General features: G+C 48.3%; 1 protein-coding gene across 1 annotated transcript in view; it reads right to left on the reverse strand.

Moving 5' to 3' along the window:
- The window catches only part of Acsf2 (acyl-CoA synthetase family member 2), a 38,873-nt gene extending 21,151 nt beyond the window's left edge, over positions 1–17,722 (reverse strand). Inside the window, exon 1 of the mRNA XM_051158338.1 lies at positions 17,540–17,722. Within this exon, the coding sequence (XP_051014295.1) occupies positions 17,540–17,667 (128 nt within the window). The 5' untranslated portion in view covers positions 17,668–17,722. The remainder of the gene's footprint in view (positions 1–17,539) is intronic.
- Between the last annotated feature and the right edge of the window lie 1,128 nt (positions 17,723–18,850).

An 18,850-nucleotide genomic window follows, 5' to 3' on the forward strand; every position in this document is an offset into this window, starting at 1 on the left:
GGTAAATTTAATGCCACCCTGGCCTATATAGAGAGACCCAATCAAACAAACAAAACAGAAAACCAACTCCTCACAAGAAGCCTTTGAAGACAATTCCAAATGCTTCCAAAAACACAAAAACAATGGACTGGAAAGATGGCTCGGTGACTGAGAGCACTGACTGTTCTTCCAAAGTCCCCGGGTTCAATTCCTAGCCCCAACACAGTGGCTGACAACTGTTAAGTCTGTAACTCTAGTCCCAAGCACCTAATGCCCTCTTCTGGCCTCTGGTGGTGCACACATATATATCCAAACACGTAAAGTAAAATTAAGTAAGGTCTCAAGAAGGAGGAGGAAGAGGAAGAGGAGGAAGAAGAAGAGGAGGAGGAGGGGGTGGAGGAGGGAAGGGATACAGTAAATATTCTAATAATTACGTAAGGGCTGAGGTGTGGCTCATTGTAGCGTACTTGCCTGACCTTCATGAACACTGGAGCACCCCAGAACTGGAGGGAGGAGAGAGCATTTGCTAAGTAATTAGTTTGCTGTTATTTGCTATGTGGGTGACAGACTCAGGCTGTGGTTAAGAGCATAGTTTGCACTTCCTTCTCTGGAGGTTACATTTCCTTAAGGTCGCCTTAGTGACTCATTGGATTTAACCGCTGGCCTCAACATACACAGAAATCTGAGTTTGACAGACGCCTTGAGACTCTAAGTGATGGCAGACCACCAGGCTTCCAACTCTGCTCTGAAGACTGACAAGCTCAAGTTGAGTGAGTGAGACAGGACCACACCCATCCATAAGGTTATTTCCAAAGCCAGGTTGGGATATTCGTGCATGCAACAGGCATGTACAACCTTTGAGTTTAACCTTACCCCTTTCCTGGCTATGAAGCTGTATATTGCTCTCACAAACAAGGTTATTATGTTGTTAGCAGGAAAAATGTGTCTAACTCTCTTGTGATCTATAGTATAGCAAGGATTACATAGACGTTGTGACCTCTAGAGCCATCCTCTGACCTCATTTACCAAAAAGGTTTAAGTGGGGGGGGGGGGGGAGTTCCTTAGAAACCTTTTGAACAATGTAATTCAGAAGTCACCAAAATCTAGTCATGTAAGGTGGTGCCTGCATGTAATCCCTGCACTAAGACTGTGGAAGTCAGGAGTTCAAGGTCATCCTCAGCCACAGCAAATTTGAGGCTGGCCTGGGATACAAGAGACTCTGTCACAAAGACTCTTTAATTAATATCACGTACAGCCTAGATAGACTCTAGAGATTTCAGGGATAGCCTGGGGTTCAGAGTCCAACTCAGACTCAAGAAACAAAAACAAGGGCTGGAGATTTAACTAACTCAGTGCTAAATCATTGGCCTAGTATGCATGAAAAGCCCTAAGTTTGAACCTCAGTACCACAAAGATAGACAGACAGACAGGCAGGCAGGCATGCAGACAGCAGACAGACAGATATTCACCCAGGCATGGGGAGGTTCTGGTACTCTGAAGGCTGAGGCAGGATCAAGAGTTTGAAGCCAAGGCTGGAGAGATGGCTCAGCGGCTGGAGGCACTGACTGTTTTTCCAGAGGACCCAGGTTCAAATCCCAGCACCCATATGGCAGCTGACAATTGTCTGTGACTCAAAGACCTGACACCCTCACACAGACATACAGGCAAAACACCAATGCATATGAAATAAAGATAAAGAAAAAAAGAGTTTGATACCAACCGGGCATAGTGGTGCATGCCTTTAATCCCAGCACTCAGGAGCCAGAAGCAGGCAGATCTCTGTGAGTTCCAGGCCAGCCTGGTCTACAAAGTGAGTCCAGTATAGCCAAGGCTACACAAAGAAACCCTGCCTCAAAAAACTAAAACCAAAAAAAAAAAAAAAAAAAAAAAAGTCTTTTTCTAAACATTTTAGGCTTTTGCTTCCAGGAGGTTCCAATAAATGGGCTGGAAGTTTGGAAGTGTGGGCATGCTTTCTGCAGAGTTCATTGCACACTGTGACCACGCCCTTCGACCCATCTCAGACATGGTTATGTATTGGGCAGGAACAGGGCTGAGAGTTCCCTGTTTCATGTGGCACACTGTCAGGATAAGGTCTCCTGGACACCAAGCTCTGGTCCCAGAAAGTAAGACAGGAACAACACTCCAGCGAGAAACGAGAAATCCACCCAGACGACCAGCTTCAGGATGCAGTTTCTAGGGAAGTCAATAGAGAGACTTTAGTGGCAACTCAAGGACGTAATGATTCTGCTTTATGAAAAACGATAAGCAGGAGGCTGGGGGTTGTAACTCCGCTGGTAGAGTGCCTGCTGCTCTCACAAAGGACAGGAGTTAGGTTCCCAGCATCCACGTCAGGCAGCCTGTGGGACTCTTGGGGATCCGACAGCCTTCTCGCCTCTGCAGGAAACCATACACATGCATATACTCACACACATGTGAGTGCATAAACCAAAAATAAAACACAATAAAATTTTTGTCAAAGCATTCTTGAGAAAGAGTGCTCTTCAGCGGTTCAGGCGGCAGCTCAAGTGGATTGTCCTGGGACCTATATCGGTGTGTTCTTGCTGACTGTGTGCAATAGGCTAGAGACTGGGCTGCAGGGCAGAATTCAAAATCGCCTTAGAGAGGCTGAGACTGTAGCTCAGTTGGTAGAGTGCCTAGCCGGAATGCATGAAGCCCTGGGTTTGATTCCCAGGGCTGCATAAACTAGTTGTGTGGTGGTGTGCAGCTATAACCCCAGCGCTTGGAAGGTAGAGGCAGGAAGATCAGAAGTTCAAGGCCATCCTTGACTACATATTGAGTTCAAGACCAACTGGGGGTGGAGTACTGAGACTCTGTCTTAAAACAAAACCACACATACAAACAAAGGTCACCATTAATCACAGTGCTTGGGAGGCAGAGGCAAGTGGATCTCTGAGTTTGAGGCCATCCTGATCTACAGAATGAGTTCCAGAACAGTCAGAGCTACACAGAGAAACCCTGTGGACTGAAAGGCTAATAAATTTTAATTAACAATAAAATAAAATTGTTGGGAACAAGCAAAAGAAACTTATTCTAAATACTACCATTTCGGTTTTTCAGACTCTGTTTAATCACAGGGAGAAATTAAGTTCAAAGTCCCTAGGGGAGCTGGGGACTTCCCAATAGCTGAACAGCTTCTGCTCAAAGGAAGCAGTTGTCTGAGTCCAGATGTCTCAGGGACAACATGTAAGGAGACAAATATGTCCATACATCTCAAGGACAACTCCTCAGTCTTGCTGGCAGGGTCAAGTAAGTTCATGTTCTCAGCCCCCTTTCCCCTAACGCTCTCTTCTCCTGAATGGTGGAAACTGCCTTGCTCAACCACTTATGTCAAAACATGATTGGACAATGCTACAGCCCACCCCTGCTCCCCCTTGCTTTATGGTGTCATATTTTAAATAAGCTGTATGCCATCCCTTCGGGGGTCACAGTTAAGCTCCTGAGTCTGTTCTGAGGCCCTGATCTATCAGTAGCGCCTGGATTACAAACAATTTTTGTCGTCTGCGTTGACCTGGTGTTTGAGTTATGTTGGATTTAAGCAGACCCCACAACAAAGATAAAAACAAGGGGCAGAGGGATGGTTCAGCTGTTAAAGGCATTTGCTGCCCCTGCACAGAGGACCCAGGTTCAGTTCTCAGCACCCACTGTGGCAGCTGACAACCGCCTACAGCTCCACCTTTTGGTGGCTCGATGCCCTTTTCTGGCCTCCCCAGGCATGTAAGCATGTGCTGCACATACATACATGTAAGCAAAACACTCACAAAATAAAGATGAAACAAAAAAGTAAGGCATGGTGGTACGCTCATTAAATCCCAGCACTCGGAGGCAAAGGCAGGCAGATCTCCGTGAGTTCGAGGCCAGCCTGGTCTACAAAGCTAGTCCAGGACAGCCAAGGCTGCACGGAGAAACCTGGTCTCTGGGGAAAAAAACAAAAAAGCAAGCAAACAAACAAACAAAAAAACCAAGCAAACAAACAAAAGAAAACAAAAACAAAAGCAACATTAAAAACATAAGCCTTAGAATGGAGGGTAGATGTTCAGTGTCTGTTTACCATATCTAAGGCTTTGGGTTCAACTAACTCTCAGACTATACTAGGGGCATGGATGTATTAGGGGAAAAAAAAAAAGCCAGCCAGGTGTGGTGGCCCATGCCTTTAAAGCACTTGGGGAGGCAGAGGCTGGTGGATCACTGTGAGTTCAAGGCCAGCCTGGTCTCTACAAAGCAAGTCACAGAGAAACTCTGTCTCGAAAAAACCGAAAAAAGAAAAAAGAAAGAAAGAAAAAGAAAAAAGCTTAAACAACTCCCCCACTAGAAGATTAATAAAATTAAATAATAAAAACAAGAATGATAGATGGTGTGGAATAGTGGCAGGGTTGCAGAGAAATGGAGCAGCATGCCGATTGCTAGATTTCCAGAGAACAGTGGGTGTAGAAGCCATAACGACGGTGAAGGGCACGTCAGCATCCCTCACCAAGATGCTCTCCTCAGCTCCAGTGATGAGAGCTCCTGGCAATCAAGAAGCATTGAGCTGCATGAGGTGTTGCAGGCCAGTAATTCCAGCATCCAGAAGGCAGAGGCAGGAGGAGGAGGAAGTGTGAGACCACACCTGGGCTACCAAAGAAACATTGTTTGGGAATAAAAAGAGAAGTGGAAATACCAAGATTAGGAGTTCAAGACTACCCTCAACTACACAGCTAGTTGGAGGTCAGCCTATGCTAAGATACTGTCTCAAATGACAATAAAGTAACTGCTTGAAAAGCCCACTCCAGTACTCTGGGGTGTGTCTTGCTTTCCTTCTGAGTTCCTCTCTTTCTCTTAACTCTTGGACTGAAAGTTTGTATTAAAATATCTCGGGGGCGGGGTGTTGGGGGGAGGTTGGAGAGATGGATCACATGGTGGTTTACAGTGAGCCATATGTAACGCCAGTTGCTGGAAATCTATGCTTTCTTCTGGACTCCTGGGTACCAGGCAAGTACATGATACGCAGACATATATGCTGGCGTTTGTGTGTGTGTGTGTGTGTGTGTGTGTGTGTGTGTGTGTGTCTCGGTCTGGGGACAGTGAGATGACTCAGCAAGTGTGTGGTGCTTGCCGCTAAGCCTGAGGACCTGAGCTGGAGTCCTAAAACCCACATGGGCCTCTTTGCTTAGCATTATCAGCACCTCTGCCTATGTGGCTCCTTGGAGCCCAACCCTGATATTTTGTCTGCGTCAGACACCACCTCACAGAGCCAGGCTCCAAGGAGCCATGGAGGCAGGGATATTCATAATGCTTAAGCAAACAAGCCCGTGATGAGAAGCTATTTGTTTCGCCTCCTGAAATTGTATCTATTGCTTGTGGTTCTTGGAAGTTGAACCAGAGGTCAGTAGATGGACCCTGCTGGAAAACTTAAAATGCCCCAGGCCCTGAGAAGGCCTCTTGATCTTTTCAGACACCGTTAGAGAGGAAAGATGAGCAGGGCTGATGCCAGAAGCCCGGAACCAAAGAAGCGCAGAAGTATCTCCCAAACCTAAGTCAACAACAGAAAAGAGCCATGCCAGCCACCAGCAAAGCTCCTGAAATGAAACCGACAGCCATTGCCAATTAGACCCAAGTCATGAACTAACACTGACCTTTGTCCCTTTGCTTCTCTGGCATCTGATGCAAGGTCAGTGAACTAACTAGCTCTGGCAAAGGTGCTAGCTTCCAGACCTGACCACCTGAAATCGATCCCTAACCACAGATAAAACCAACTCCCACATGTTGCCCTCTTGACCTCCACATTCATGGCATGGCACATACATCATAAACATAATTTACTTATTTTTAGTTAGTGATTTAATTAATTAATTAATCTATCTATTTATTTATCTATCTACCTATCTATTTATTTTTTGAGACAGAATCGCATCACGTAGCCCTGGCTATTCTGGAATTCTCTATGTAGATCAGGCTGGCCTCGAACTCACAGAGATCTGCCTGCCTCTGCCTTTCCAGAGTGTTGGGATTAAACATGTGCACCACCACCAATAGGCTGACTTTTATATTTAAATAAGAAAAACATAGGCCTAGTGGAGACAGCCCACCAGTTAAGATCAAATATGGCTCTAACAGAATTTGGCTCCCAGCACCCATATCAGGTAGCTCATAACTGCCTGTAATTCCAGCTCCATCGAATTCAATGTCCCCTTCTGGCTGTGGAGGGAACCTACATTCACACACGCACAAACCTTCCCCCTACACATAATTAAAAATAAAATATCAAAAAGAGAAAAGAAAACTGTAAATCATCAATAAGACTAAAGCAAGCAAATGGGCCAGGCATGGTGGCTCATGCCTGGAGTCTCGGCACTTGGGTAGTAAAGACAGGAGGGTCAAGTGTTCGGGGCCATCCTTGACTACATAGTGAATTTGAGGCCAGCCTGGTCTATGGGAGAGCCTGTCTTGATGAAACAAAACCTAGATCACTGTGTGCCCATAAAATCGCCTTCTGAGCAAGCATACAACAGTGCTGCTGTGTTGTCAACTTCGGTCCCAGACGCTGCTTCCTGCCATGACCAGCAGGGAACACAGAGATTTATAAGTGCTCAAAGTGCAGAGAATAAGTGACTGTTGAACGCCTGTCCACAGATGGAGCAGCTATACCATCCATTCCAAGGTCCAGGGACCATCTCAGATGAAGCGGTGGAGAAAACATAAGAGCTGAGGGAGGACAGGGGAGATGTGCGGAACGCTGACTTCCTGCCTCATAGCACCTGTCATCACCAGCTCATGATCTGGCCTTGTCAACATCTTGTCATACCAGGAGAAGGGGCTCATGAGCAAGCACCCCCCCCCCCGGGAGATTTACACCAAGAGAACAGATGGTAGGGGTGGGTGGGCATTTCCTTCAGTGGTATAGCCACTGGTAAGGTGTCCATGGGCCTGTGAAAGTCACACCTGTTCCTGTAAACAACCTTAATGTAACTCATCCACACACACGCGGCCACCCACACATACACCCACACATGTACATCTACCCACGCATACACCCACCCACCCACACACACACACACACATCCACCCACACACACATCCACCCCCCCACCCCCCATACACAATACATCCACCCCCGTACACGTATGCACACGTATCGTGAAACTGCACGGGGTGTGGGAGCTCATTGGGAGTGAGAGGAGGATAAGAGATAGTATGGGATGTATATAGTTGAAATACATTATTCACATGTATGAAAACACCATAAACAAACTCAGCATGACGTATCACTAATACTAAGAAAACACTAAAGGTGTTACAATAACAATTTGACGTTCTAGTTTTTAACGTAATGAAAATATCACTTGGAGAAAACAAAGGAAGCAAAGCTAAACAAACGAATGGAGCGTGTGCGCTGCCTGAATAGACCCATGAGTACCATGTGAATGCCTGGGGTCCACAGAGGCCAAAAGAAAGCACTGGATCCCCTGCAACTGGAGTTACATATGGTGTGAGCTGCCATGCAGATGCTGGGAACTAAGCCTGGGTCCTCTGTAAAAGCAGCAAGTGCTCCTAAACACTGAGCATCTCTCCAGCCCCCTAGCCTGCTTTCTTTAAAAGGGTTTTTATTTTAATTTTAAGTGTGCGTGCGTGCGTGTGTGTGTGTGTGTGTGTGTGTGTGTGTGTGCGCGCGCGCGTGTGTGTGTGTACGAGTGCAGGTGCCACCAGGAACCAAAGGCACAAGATCTCTCTGAAGCTGGCATTACAGGCAATTGTGAACCACTTGAAGTGGGTGTGAGAAAGCAAAGCAAACTTGGGCCAGGTGTGGTGGCACATGCCTTTAATCCCAGCACTCGCGAGGCAGAGGCTGGTAGATCTCTGTGAGTTCGAGGTCAGCCTGGTCTACAAAGCGAGTCCAGGACAGCCAAGGCTACACAAAGAAACCCTGTCTCAAAAAAAAAAAAAAAAAACAAAAACAAACAAAAAAAAAAAAACCCCAAAATTCTGTGTACAGAAAGCTCTTGGATTAAAGGTGTGTGACAGGGCTGAACCACACAAACAAGAAACAGGTTTTCAGTTGACAATCTCAGGGTTCACAACGGGATCAAATATGCTGCAACACACAGGAGAGAGGAACAACGAATATTTCCAAAGACCAACAAACTCACTGATAGCCATGGGTTATAAACTTAAAGCCACAGTGAGATGCCCTTGTGTCCCAGCAGAATGGTCCAGGGAGTGCTTCAGAGTCTGACCACTCCAAGTATTGGCAGCAATATAGACAAACGGCAACATCCGCAAGCTGCTGGGGCCGCAACAGCACAGGTTTTCCAGGGCGGTGCCCTGAGGAGCTGTAGTGTCAGCACCCCAGTGCAGCAAGCCTACTGTTGCAGATGGCACACATGCCAGGCACTGCTGTGCAGCAGAGAAAGCAGGGAACCCAATCCCCGGGCAGCAGCGTGAGCAGGTGCCTGCTGCTGAGAGAACTAAAGTGCCAGCCTTCCTCACAGCAGGATGTAGTATATATGCAGCCTGTACGGATATAAAAACACCACCAGGGTGGCTGCCAGTGCTTTTCAGGTCTAACAAATGTAAACTTTATACACCAAATGATACACTGTATCACCTGTTGGCTAAGGGCATGCATGGGTCAAAAGTATAAACTAAACTTGGGGTGGAGCTCAGTGTCAGGGTTTAGGATGCACAAGGTTCTTGCATGCAATTCCAGAATAAAGAAACAAAGTATAAGACTTGCCGCTCTGATATAACAGTTCATTTATAGCAGGGAAGATGAGAAGGAGACTTAGGGGCTGAAGGGAGGACGGCTCAGCAGCTGAGAGCCCTGGCTGCTCTTCTAGAGGACCAGGCTTGGATTCCAGCACCCCAAAAGGTAAACTCACAATCCTTCGCTCAAATCCTCTGTAACTCCAGCTTCAGGGGATCAGAAACCCCTCTGCTGACTCCATGGGCACTGTATGCACATGCTGTACAGACACACATGCAGGCAGAACACACACACACACACATAAAATACAAGCTTTAGAAATGGAAGGGGACTTCAGTGTTGTCTGTGTTGGTTTACTTCTGCCATTTATATCTTTCTGAAATTAGGTATGGCTAAGTTTCATTTCTGAGTAACAGGGACACAGATGTTTGTTATCCTATCGTAGATTATGTCTTGCATAGTTCTTGTTTGAAATTTTGTTTTACTTTTCTTCTGATTTTTGTTTGTTTGTTTTGTTTTGTTCTTTGAGACAGGGTCTCTCTATGTAGCCTTGGCTATCCTGGACTCACTTTGTAGACCAGGCTGGCCTCGAAATCACAAAGATGTGCCTGCCTTTGCTTCCTGCGTGCTGGGATTAAAGGCATGCACCATCTTCTGATTTAAAATAATTACATTAATTAACTTACATATGCCTGTGGGCATCAACGTGCCATGGCATATGTGTAGAGGTCAAAGGACAATTGTTTGAAGTTTTCTCTCTCCTACCACATAGGTTCTTGGGAATCAAACTAAGGTCACCAGGCTTGGCAACAGATGCCTTCCCCCACTGAGCAATCTTCCCTAATTTATGTATGTATATAGACAGAATGTCCTGTATTATGTAGCCCAGGCTAGCTCAAACCCAATATATAGCTGAAATTGGCATTAGATATTTTCCCCTCCTTTTTCCAAGGGGAAACCTTGGAAATTACAGGGTTGCACCATCCTGTACATATTATTCCAATGTGACTAAGAGGAAAAATGCAAGACGTTTGTCATACACAGTGATATCACTTATCAAATATTTGGGAAGCTGAGGCAGGAGGATCACTTAAGCCCAGGACTATAGAACCAATCTGGGCAATATAGAAAAACCCCATCTCTTAAACAAACAAACAAACAAAAAAAAATGCTAGGGGCTACAGAGATGGCTTAGTGGTTGAGAACATTTTCTGCTCTTCCAGAGGACCCAGTTCAGTTCATAGCACCCACATCAATTGGCTCACAACTGTCACCCTAGCTCCAGAGGATCCAACACCTTCTTTTGGTTTCTACAGCAACCCACACACGTGTGTCATACAATCACATAAATACACACAAGTACACATTTAAAAAAGGGGGGGGGAGCGCCAGATCTCACTATAGATGGTTATGAGCCGCCATGTGGTTGCTGGGAATTGGAAGAGCAGCCAGTGCTCTTAACCTCTGAGCCATCTCTTCAGGTTCCCTGTACTCCCCTCCCCCGCCTTTTTCAAGATAGGGTTTCTCTGTGTAGCCTTGGCTGTCCTGGACTCGCTTTGTAGACCAGGCTGGCCTAGAATTCACAGTTATCTACCCACGTCTGCTTCCCTGAGTGCTGGGATTAAAGGGGTGTGCCACCACGCCCAGCTATAAAATCTTTTTTAAAAATACTAAAGCAAAGTATGGCCACTTCTGCCTGTGATTCCTGTACTCAACAGCCTGTGGGAGAAAAACCATTGTGAGCTTGAGGCTAACCTGGGCCACATAGTTTCAGGTCACTCTGGGGTAGTCAGACCCTGACTCAGAAAGAAAAAAGTCTAGCCAGGCGTGGTGGCGCACACCTTTAATCCTGGCACTCAAGAGGCATAGGCAGGCGGATCGCTGTGAGTTCGAGGCCAGCCTGGTCTACAAAGTCCAGTTAGCCGAGGCTAACACGGAAGAACCTTGTCTCAAAAAAACAAAACAAAACAAAAGTCTAGAGGTTTGATGACCTCTTCACTAGGTTTACCTAAAGCAATCAAAAGATGGGGTGACTTGCTGGCATAGTCAGGGGACTCAAAGTCAGGCTCTTTTTTCCCATCTTCCTTGCATACCACCCTGAGATTTATTGTCCCAAGATACCACTCCAACAGCCTATCTGCCACCAGTCATCAGCATCCCCAGGGGGCTTGTTGCTCTAAATTTTAGACAGTAGACCTAATGATTGACCATCATTGTGTTGGTTGGCAGGAAGGACTAACCCTGGATGCAGCATTTGAAGCTGCAAACCCAGGGTTACATAATCTTCCTGACTCGGCCAAATGTTTTCGTTCATTTGTTTGTTTTTAAGTTTATTGAGACAGGGTTTCTCTGTGTAGTCCTGGCTGTCCTGGACTTGCTTTTGTAGACCAGGCTGGCCTCAAACTCACAGCAATCCACCTGTCTCTGTCTCCTGAATGCTGGGATTAAAGGCATGCACCACCACGCCTGGCCCTCAAGTGTTTTGAGCTGGCAGATGTGCTGCCCTGTGTGGCTATTTCTAATATTGAATTAGGAGTATATGTTTGAGCCTTATTCTGAAATATGATTACAATCCTAATTTTGCTATTATTGCTTGGGGATAGACCCAGGATTCATGCATGCTTGATAAGCACTGCATCTCCAGCCGTGAACTCTGATAGCTCTCCACCGCACAGATAGTGACACACTCACACCAGCTACAACCTGCAACTACTAGTCCAGAAAATCAACATGTGCTTGTGACAAATAAAATCTAAAATGACAGCATCAATAAGTGGTCGTTTTCTTAACCCACAGCCATTTAAACAGTGGTCACTGTGTAGTCCTGGCTGTCCTGGAACTGCATCTTGTAGACCAGGCTGGCATTAAACTCACAGAGATCTGCCCTCTTCTGCCTCCCAAGTGCTGGGGTTAAAGGCATGCACCACCACCACTGCCGCCGCCGCTGCCACCACCATCACCACCACCACTACCACAGGCTAACATGATCTTTTTAAAAGGTCCACAGAGAGCAAGTGTGGACATATATCCTACCACTTAGGAGGTTGAGGCAGGATGAGGGCCATGAGTGTTAGGACAGCCTGGTCTACAGAGTTCCAGACCAGCCTGGCTACACCACACCCCCACCCCTACCCACCACCCCACCACCCCTGCCCCCCCCCCAAATACAGATGTGGTGATTCATGTTTATAAATTAGCATTTGGGAGGCTGAGGCAGGAAAGGAGTTATGAGTTTGAGGCTAACCTGGGCCACAGAATAAGACCTTGTCTCAATAAAAAGTGAACAAAAAAGCTGGGCATGGTGGCGCACACCTTTAATCCCAGCACTTGGGAGGCAGAGGCAGGCGGATCTCTGTGAGTTCCAGGACAGCCTGGTCTACAAAGTGACTCCAGGACAGCCAAGACTAACACAGAGAAACAAACAAACAAAACAAAACAAAACAAAACAAAAGAACAAAAAGTACAGCCCTTCCTCCCTAAAAATAGTCCTCAGTGACAGTGCCAATGAGATGATTCAGCAGTTTTTAAGGTCCTTTTGGCCAAGCCTGAGGAAGACCTAAATTCAATCCCTAGGCGTCCACATGGTGGAAGGAGACTTGGACAAACACACACAAGTAAATATTTCTGCAAAGGTTTAAATGTCCTTAGCAGGGGGAAAAATTAACTTTGACCAAGTCGAACATCATAAGTAAATAATAAGAAAACAAAAAGAAAAAAATATATAAATAACTTAGTCCTGAGGGTGTTGAAACCAACTCAGTGGCTGGGCATTTGTGCAGCATGTGCGAGGCCCTAGGTCTGAAACCCAGAGCTCACGCACACACACACACACACACACACACTGTGGTGGTTAATCGTGGTACACATGACTACATTGGAATCACAGAGACTCGAGCAGCACCATCCCTGAAGCTGAGGTCCCAGACTACAGAAAAGAGAAAGAGCGCTGAGAGGCCACATTCATTTTTCTCCGTTTCCTGACTGCTGACACAATACAACCAGCTGCCTCGCACCCCTGCCACCAGAGCTAGTCACGCTTGCCACCATTACTCCCCTGCCAGGACGGACTTTACCCTCACCCAATGAGCCAACATAAATCCTCCTCAAATTGTTCTCACTGAGTATTTGAGTAAAGAAAAGGAGCCCATATAAATGAGAAGGAAGAAATAAAAAGCAGAGCTAGGTGTGGTAGCTCATGCCTATAAAGTCAGCATTGGGAGGTTGAGACCAGAGGACTGCCGAGAGGTTGAGGCCTCTGTGGGCAACATGTGATCCCGTGTCAAAACAAAACAAAACAAAGAGCTAAAGAGATGTTTTAATGATTTAAAGTACTGGCCGCTTGCTTCGGAGTGGAAGAAACATGGCGTCTGCTACTCTCAGACTATCCAGAAGAAGCTGCAGAACTGGGTGTCTGGGCAAGACCTGCAAGCGAAGCTACCTACAGCTGTGCTACCAGAGAGATTACCCAGCAGGTCCAGCCACCTCCTAAGCTCCTCGTGGACTCCAGTCACAAGCTGTCCGACAGTGATGACTGCACTCGCAATGGCAGAGGGGAAGGCTGTGCCTCGTGCAATCACCACGTCCTCACAAAAGGCCCTGCTGTCAGGAAGACAGCTGAGAGCTCTCCTGTGGCAGCCTCTGAGAAGAACACAGTGCTGCCTGGTCCTCCTATAAAGAAGTGGGAGCTCTCCAAGGACCAGTCAGGCCTGTGACCCTGCCCTGTCAGGTCCCCAAGGCCATATGACTGCATTGGGGACAGCGTGACCTATTTGTTGTTTATAACAAATACATAGAGAGCCACATTAAAAAAAAATAAAGTGCTGGCTGTTCTTCCGAAGGACTCAGGTTCAGCTTCCAGCACCCACAGGGTGGCTCCCAACCAGCTTAAAGTCTAGTTCCAGGGGAATCCGATGCCCTCGTCTGGCCTCTGAGGACATCAGGCAAGCATGTGATGCTCAGACCTACATACAGGCAGGACATTCATGCCCATAAAACTACATTTTAAAAAAATGACTAAATAAAATAAAATAAATAAAACAAGGAAGGAAGGAAGAAACAGCAGAGGAAAAGGGGGGGGGGGGAGGCCTGAGACTTGGGAAGCTGAGTAATCAGTCTAAGTACGCAACGGCTCGAATGATTCCTCAAATTCACGTATTAACGGTTCCTCGAATGTAACCTTTGGCTCATGAGGGCTTCTGCGTTTGATAATGGAAGTAATCCATTAGTGACTTTGTGGATTAGTGGGTTATAGGGGGAGTAGCTTTGCCACAAGAGGGTTCTCCCTGGCATGTTCTCTGGGTCTCCCCACCTGATGCACTGGGCCATGGCATGACCCAACAGGACGGTCCTCACCAGTGCCAAGCAGATGCTGGCACCGTGCTCTTGGACTCCTATCCTCCAGAACTTTGAGCTAAGTGAGCTCTGAAGGGAAGCTTACAAATTGCTCTGTTCTCTGGCATTCAGTTACAGCAATAGAAAACAAACCGTTAAAATTCACTGAGAAATACACTTAAGAGCTATGCAATTTACCATATGTAATTATACCAATAAAGTCCTATGATTACTCAATATGACCTCCCTGAAGGAACCCACTGCCTATGAAGGAATCAGACCGCACAGGTCTACTTAGGGGTGAGAACCACAATAAAGATTTTGAACACAGCACTCCGTTGGTGGAGGACTCACTTTCAGCATCCTGAATGGGACGGCTGGTAGATGTGCATTTATGGTTACAGAGAGAAAGCACACGGGAAGTTCTGTGCCTGTAACAAATTCTTCCTACAAAACAAGTGAGGCTGGCCTTGAACTCACAGCAATCCACTTGCCTCTGCCTCCCTGAGAGCTGGGATTAAAGGTGAGCTCCATCACCGTCTGGCAACTGGAGACATTTCTAAATCCTGACACACTTAGGTTCAGGCACCCACGCTGCGGGCTTCCCCCTTCGAGGCCATTGTACAGAGGCCCAGTTGGAGTCAGGCAACTTGCCCTTTGATGGATTGATTGTTAAGGTACACCCCAAGTCTAAATCTTAGCAATCTCGGGTCAGCCTCACCTCAAAGGAAAGGCTGAAAACAAAAGCCAGCTTTTGCCTCTCCCACCCACAGCAAGCCAGCAAGCAGGTAAGAATTCATTAGCAACAAACTAAGTGCACTCAGAGATTAGGTAATTTGCCCCCTTGCTCAACGCCTGCCTGCGTAGAAGAGGGTTGTATCTCAAGACAGGCTAGCTTCAAATTCTTGTTCTTTCCTGTTCAGCAAAACCAACAACCTGAGCCGGGCATGGTGACACATGCCTGTAAGTTCATGGCTCCAGAGGCTGAGGCAGGGAGATTAAATAGCTTCAAGTTGCAGGTAAGCCTGGGTTACACACCAAGACCCTGCCTCAAAAACAAAGAAAACCCAAACATGAAGCTGGAATGGCTGACCTGCTGTACCGGGCGGCAGCAGCACATGCCTGTGACGAAATTAGAGAAAGTGGGGGATCACAGCTTCCTACACCACCACGCCTGGGACAGCAGCGAGTGCTCCCTTTGATTCCTTCCATCCTCTCAGTAGTTCGGGTCTGAGTGCTCGGCCTAGGTACGTGACACAGGGAATGCCCTCAGAGACATGTGCTGAATATTTGAGATGCCGGAGGGGGGAGGCTTCATGCAAGGGAGAGTAAAAAAACAAACCAGGTAAACGGCCCCCCCACCCCCACCCGCGCCCCGCAGTCAGCAAGGAAGGATGCAAACAGGAGAGGAATGGAAAGAAGTTGCGCCAGATGCGCAGAAAATGGGTCTCGTCCTAACACTGAAACCCTTAGAGGTCACAGGCCTGAGGCAAGTGAGTGATCTGCTTTGTGTACACAGGAAAATGTCAAAAGGTCGGGAATGTTGGGGCTAGGGAAACGGTTCAGACCACAAAGCAACTGCTGTGCAGGCCTAAGGAACCGGGTTCAGACTCCCAGCACGCCCACAAAAGCCGCCTGTAACTTCTCAGTGCTAGGGAGTAGGGGGACAGAGAAGAAAGACCCCTAGAACTCATTGGCTAGCCAGCCTTGGCAGATCAATGAGCCCCAGGCTCAGTCAAAGACCCTACCTTGAAACGGTAAGGTAGCCACAGAGCATGGAAAACACCCAACATTGACCTGTTACCCTCTTCATCTGCACCTAAAACACGAGCGCATAGACACACATGTGCACCTGTACATCTGTAAACGTGAAACACACATCGAAGCACTAGATCCGATTCAGTTTCTAAAGTAGGTGTACTTTTGGGGGAGTATCTTTCTCCAGAGTCCTCAAAGCCTTCGGGGAAATGCAAGAGTTCAAAGGTGAGATGGGGCAACTAGGGATAGGGGAGGGTCAGGTTGGCCTAGGGAGAAAAAGAGGTGAGAGAGTCCCCTTAAAAGTGCTCAAATTAGCCTTTAATCCCAGTACTTGAGAGGCAGAGGCAGGCAGATTGCTGTGAGTTTGAGTCCAGCCTGGTCTACAAAGCCAGTCCAGGACAGTCAAGGCTACACAGAGAAACCCTGTCTTGAAAAACAAAAACAAAAGCAAAAACAAAACAAAACAAAAAACAGTGCCATTCACTCCCCAGCCATGATCCCCTAAGACTCCTTAGATAATGAGGCAGAGGGATATTACAGTGCCTCACAGGGGCTGAGCATGGACATCTGTGGTAGAAAGCGAACTCAGCTCGCCCACGTGCACGCGCGCGCGGACACACACACACACACACACACACACACACACACACACACACACACAACCGCTTGCTTCCTAGTTTTCAAAAGGTTGTAATCTGAGAGTTCCAGTCAAAAAGGCATCTTCCAACTTGTCTGCCGAGTGTCTCTTTATTGGGTGCAGGGGGTTTGAGGCAGGGTTTCTCTGTGTAGCCCTGGCTGTCCTGGAACTCACTCCGTAGGCCAGGCTGGCCTCGAATTCAGAAATCCACCTGCCTCCGCCTTAAAGGCACGTGCCGCCACCGCCCAGCCTTAGTAGTGTGTAGTTTTCAGGGCTATATTCTTTTTTCTGCTGTGTCTCCACTACTCCCGTCCAAGCCGGTAGCTTGAATAAAATGGACAACGGGTTTAACATCTTGCCAGACTGTGTGTGGCTGTGCAAGTCGGGCTATGTGCTGGCCTTTCCCACGGCAATCTCTTGTGTTCTCCTCAGTGTCTGTCCACATTAGCTTTATTCAATCAACTCTCTCCTGCCAACCCCCTTCCCAGTCCTTGCACGGAGGACAGATAAACAGGCCCAGAAGCAAGCGCCAATGATTGAAAACAGAGGGAAAAAGCCGGGTGGCGGTGGCACACGCCTTTCTTTAGCCCCAGCACTCCGAAGGCAGAGGCAGGCGGATCTGGGTAGCTTGGTCTACAGAGCGAGTTTCAGGACAGCCAAGGCTACACAGAGAACCCGGTCTCGAAAAATAAACAAACAAAAAAGGAACAAGGGGAGGGAGAGAAAACAGAGGGAAGGATGTGTTATACTCAGTGCCCCGAAGACCCCCAAACGGTCCCCTTGCTTTTCAATGAAGTGGGTACAGCTGAGAGAGTGTCGTCCCCGTCCCCCCCACCCCCCGGAAGCACTGGGCTCTGTTCTGTTAAAAGTCTACACTTCTGGTGCTGTGTGTCACACGGGACGCATACAGAATTCTGAACTAGAATTTGAACTCAATCTGGGACTCCTGCAGCTATCAGCAGCACCCGCAGAGCCCAGGCAGGCCCACTCTTCCCTTTGCCTAGGTGGTAGGGTAAGTGTGTGCGAGGGCCACCCAGAGTGGGGTCAGCCCCTGCAAAACTCTGCAGAACTCCCAAGTTCCCTTCTTCTCGGGACTACCCAGCCCCCCTCTCTTTTCGGGTAGCAGCTCGGGGTACCTGAGAGCGCGGACACCCTGCAACTTCGAGTTCTGCCAAGGCCGAGAGAGCAGCGCCCGGGGTCCCTGCGCCCCCAGGCTCGCGATACACAGCCTTCCGAGGCGCAGCATCCCGAGATAGACAGCCATGGTTTGCTTCCGCCGCGGGTCCCAACCCGGAGTAAACTTTGAAAGCGAACAGGGCGGGGGCGAAGAAGGAGCGGGCGGGGAGGCGGGAGGGTCGCTCTGCCTATGGGGTGAGGAGGATTGGGTCCTCCGCGGGGCGGGGCGGGGCGGGGCAAGGAGAGGAGAGGCAGGGAAGTGGAGATTAGGAGTCCCGGGCCACCTTCGCGTGGGAACTAACAGCCCTCTGAAGGACCGCCCCTGGTTTTTGTTTGTTCTTCGGGGATCCCAAGACCCACTCTGCCGCACAACACAGGACCTTCCAGCAACCATCACTCGGATAAGTTTCAAGGGCTGAGGAGTTTCCTAAACGGAAAGCTAATCAGGAGCCTATATAGGGCCAGATGGCAATACTAAGGCTGGTCGGTCCCACGTGCCCGGTAGCGCGTGGGTCACGTGGGAACTTCCCCGGTGGTGAGCTACAGGTCAAAGGAACCTGCCCAAAGCGTCCCTGGGGCCTGGCAGCTGGAACAGAGGACCTCTGGGAAGAGAAGTGGCAGTCGGGAGGGACCAACCGGTCTGATGGGTGAGCCCCTCTGTACTCGGTGGGGCCCAGGGGCTAGTTGCCGCCCCTCCCCCCGACCCCAAGGCCGGGAGTTAGCTTTTTAGTTCGACCCGCGGCACCCTCCCCTTCTCTGGACTACGTCATTCCGAGAAGAGTACCCGGTAGACGAGAACAGGTGGCGGCGGCGTCAGCGACAAGTTTGTTGAATCCTCCCTTCTGTCTTTCTGCCCTAGCTTGGGGCCAGAAACACAATTTCCTCAGCTGCTCCCTGGTGCCGTCTGACATGTATTCTAATATGTAATCCACGAAGGATGAGCGATAAGATCTAAAGGAGTGACTGCTCATTTCTGGGCCTGGGCGCACAACTTCTACACCTTCTAGTCCCACGTTGTCCTGGGAATGATCTGGCCTCCAGATCAAGAAGAGAAGAAAGGTCCTGGCAGGGTGGCTTTGTCTCTCCTGACTTGGAAATGAAGAAAGCTAGATAGGCCGGGAGGAACAGCGGTCTGAGGGCAGAGGTTGACCTAGTGAACCTTTGTCCTTATCTGGAATCCTGGTTCAGCTGTGGTCAGGAGTAATCCAGTTACTCCGTCTTTGATCTCTCCAGAGTGACCACAGATCTCTCTGGCAGCTTTTGGGAGGAAT

The sequence above is a fragment of the Acomys russatus genome, chromosome 16 (assembly GCF_903995435.1).
Source record: "Acomys russatus chromosome 16, mAcoRus1.1, whole genome shotgun sequence".
Taxonomy (NCBI): Eukaryota; Metazoa; Chordata; class Mammalia; order Rodentia; family Muridae; genus Acomys; species Acomys russatus.